This window comes from Cucurbita moschata, unplaced genomic scaffold (assembly GCF_002738365.1).
Source record: "Cucurbita moschata cultivar Rifu unplaced genomic scaffold, Cmos_1.0 Cmo_Scf00064, whole genome shotgun sequence".
Classification (NCBI taxonomy): Eukaryota; Viridiplantae; Streptophyta; class Magnoliopsida; order Cucurbitales; family Cucurbitaceae; genus Cucurbita; species Cucurbita moschata.
The window spans coordinates 882,132-885,890 of NW_019268580.1; the positions used below are offsets into that span (position 1 = coordinate 882,132).

At 39.3% G+C, this 3,759-nt stretch overlaps 1 protein-coding gene across 1 annotated transcript; it reads right to left on the reverse strand.

Moving 5' to 3' along the window:
• Positions 1–229: 229 nt before the first annotated feature.
• Positions 230–2,468, reverse strand: LOC111437497 (9-cis-epoxycarotenoid dioxygenase NCED3, chloroplastic-like). The gene has a single exon (XM_023075496.1). The coding sequence runs from the start codon at positions 2,336–2,338 to the stop codon at positions 524–526; it is 1,815 nt and encodes a 604-aa protein (XP_022931264.1). The 5' UTR covers positions 2,339–2,468; the 3' UTR covers positions 230–523.
• Between the last annotated feature and the right edge of the window lie 1,291 nt (positions 2,469–3,759).

Here is a 3,759-nt window from a genome sequence, read left to right on the forward strand (position 1 = left end):
TTTTTTTTATCGTACCTCGAGAAAGTTGGTAACATTTTAACCACTTTTGAGATGCGACTTTATAATAATTCAATTATCACCGATCAACATTAACTCATTATGGTAATTTGTCGCATTCAATATAAAATCACACCCATTAAAAAAATGTGCATTTTCTAAATCAAAATCAATATATTATTAAAATACCCATAATGCCCCTATACGAAGAGAGAGAGAGAGACAAACATAATTGAAATTGAAATATATAATTAATATTTACTTTCTAAAAATTAATAATTCACAAATGACTGAAAGAATAAACAGAAACCAGCTGAGCTTCACAAAAGCTTCGAGCCTGGTTTCTTAAAGCCCCTCATATTTAATTCTATTTGCATTATCACCCCCAACAAAGTCCTTATTTATACTTTATACACCTATGGCTGTAGAGATGAAACAGAGGAAAACAGAGGAGATTCCGGGGACGTAGAAGCACACTCATCCCACAGGTAAAAATCTCCAATTTTTTTCCCTTTTTTTGTTTTATTTACCGTGTGTTGTTATAATTTACCTCGTCTTTTTTCTGTTTCTGCTTCTGTAAATCATTGGAGCTTATGAATGTTCCATGGAAGCCATAAGGAACTCGAGAAGGAAGCTTCACAGTAGCTTCAAGCTCCAAAGTCATGGCGTTAACGATCTGAAGCTCTGATTTCCATTCCTTCTCGTCGTGAACGAACGTCAAGATGTGGCCGTCGTCCTCCGCCTCTGCACCTTCTCTAGGCAGAAACAGAGGCTCGCCGCCGTACCTCTGCTCGCCGTAGAGATACTTTCTGGATTCTCCGGTGAAGAGATTGACCTTCACAAAACCGGAAACTTTCGGCCATGGCTCTGCTAGAGCAACATAAACGAACTGGGTTTTTCTCCCTAGTTGATTTCGGTTCACCATTCCGGCCTCTAAGTTCACTTGCTCTGTTTCGGCGATGATCGGCCGACGAGTCGATTTACCGGTGGAGAGATTCAGACGAATTTCCGATAAGATGGAGTTCAAATTCTCTTCACATTCGTTGAAAATGGAGTCCGGCGGCGTCATGCACGACCCAATTACGACGATTTCCTCTGTTTCTGGTTCTTCCCAAGCGTTCCAGAGATGGAAACAGAAGCAATCAGGAACGTCGATCCATTTAATGGCGTCGGCGTCGGTGGCATTTTTGTCCATAACTCCAAATCGGGAGGTTTTTTCTTTGTCATAAATCACCGGAGAACCGCCGCGGATCATCTCCGGCAACTTGAAAACCACCTGCTGGTCGGGAATTATGACGAATTTCTCTGTAATTGCGAAATCGTGCATCATCGTTGGCTGAGGCAGGGGAATTTCAACGTCCGGTGACTTTTCCCCCTCCGGCGAGAATTTGAAGTATTTCAAATATGGCTTTTGGATTACGTCGTAGCTTAAAGCAAACATCTCGCCGGAAACAGGGTCGAGTTTTGGGTGGGCTATCATTGTGGATTTCAATTGGCCGTCGAAATCAAACCGGCCAACGGTTTTCAAATCCCCTGCCGGAGTAACTCTGATTTCGTAAGGCAAATCATCCTCCGACATGGCGAGAAGCTGGCCGTTGAAATAAACCAAACCGGCGTTGGCGACTCCAATTCCATGGCTGTGATCGACCAGCCCAAATAAACCTCTCGCATAGAAAAGCAACAGCCGAGCTATACCAGAGTGGCCATGAAGTTCTCCAATGGCTTTCGGAAAAACCGGCCGGCCATAAGCTCGTTCCTGAACCAGCCGTTGAGTCTCCGTAAACCGGCAAGCATAACTAACGCCGCCGTCCTCAGTGAACTCCACAGCATGAACCATCCCATCACCATCAAACAAGTGGTGACCGGACACCGGTTCATGAAGTGGGTTCGCGCCGTTTCGAACATAAACCCCCCGAATACACTCCGGAACTTTCCCAATCACCGGCAGCCCCTTCCGAACCGACTGCTCCGGCACCGGAGCAAAATTCCCAGCAATTTGAACAGAAGGGTCCGCCGTCTTCGGCAACGAATGCTTCTTCTCCGCCGAAACCAGAGCATCCTCAACAGCATCAAGCGCCATCGCCGCAGCCCGCTGCAAGAAATTCCACTCCTCCGACACTGACGGAGCCGAAACCGGTACCGGTTTCGGCACCGTGGTCTTAACCGGAGACCGAAATGCAGTCTGGGAACGCTTAGGAATTTGAATTATGGAAGGAGTATGAAGAGAACAGGCGACTCTGTTCCTGCCGGAATCCATATTTACAGAGAAACACTCCGACATTGAAGAGGAAAAACCAGATTTGACCCACGAAGAAGAAGAAGAAGAAACAAGAGAAGCCATAATCGAAATTCAAAAAATGAAGAAAAAGATTTGATCTTTAGAGGATTTGATTTTTTGTACAAAGAACGTTTGAGAATTTAGTGTGAGAGAGTGTGTGTGTTTGAGGGAAAATGGCAGAGGAGAGGAAGAGTATTTATAAGGGGGAAAAGGGGGAGGGGCAAAATTGTCAAATTGAAAAATTGTTGGAAAAGAGATCCGACCACGTGTAGGATCAGCAAACGAAGTGAGCCTGTGAAAATTCAAATACCTCTTCCTCCCACATTACCAATTTAAGTCTAGCTCAATTAATAAATATAATTTAAATATTAATTTTTATACATTATTTAAAAATTAAAACGAGATTCTGTCATGATTCATGCGTTTATATAAATTTAAAGAAGATTCTCTAACGATAGTTCCCGACTTGAACTTACCTTGAGAGTTTCCTTCTTAGGCTCTAAGCTCCACAACGTTTACTTTTCCATCTTTAGTTGGTCTATTGTTTATTTTCTCGGTAATTTCATCCGTTTAAATAATGTAATGGAGTAATGAGCAAAAATATATTTTAAAAAAAATTATTTTGTAAATTACTGCGAAATATTGTAAGGTTAAAGGGGAAGTACATTTTTTTTGGGAAATATATATATATATATATATATTATATTATTATTATTATTTTAATTATTGACTGTATTGAAAGACTTGGAAATAAAAAATGATTATTTTATTTTGGTTGAAATGTAAAAAAGTAAAAATGTGGAAGAATGACATTTTTAAGGTGACAAGTGGCATAATAAAGTGTGGTAATAATTAAGGTAAGGTAAAATTGAAATGGTTTTTTTCTTTTTTACTTTTCGTGTCGGTTGAGCTTATGTCTAAATTAATTTAATTATATTCTAAGCTAAGTTTATCTTCCCTAATTCGAAAATATTTTATATACCACTCTATTCATTATATTTAATCATCGTATTTTAAAATTTCAACTCGTTATAATATTTGACCGTACATTACTGTAAATTTTAATGTAAGAATTATCGGACACTTTTAAAATAAATATTTTTTATTAAACATAAAATTAAAAGTCGAAAGAAAAGCTCAAAAGTTTACTACTTAAATTTATAATTTAACTTTGTATAAGAACTTGAAAATTAAAATACTAGCGGTAGGCTTGGGCTGTTACAAATGATATTAGAGCCAAACACTGCGCGATGTGCCAGTGAATTGTGACAAGTAGTGACTAGTGAGAACGCTGGGTGTCTAAGGGAGTGGATTGTGAGATCTAAATGGGGTAGATGGAAAGATCTCACATCAGTTGGACAGGAAAACAAAACATTCATTATGAAGCTGTGGAATTCTTATACGGTTGTGGAAACTTCTCCTTAACATATGCATTGTTATTAATCAACTTCATTAATAACTAGTTGAGTATTGAACCTATATTA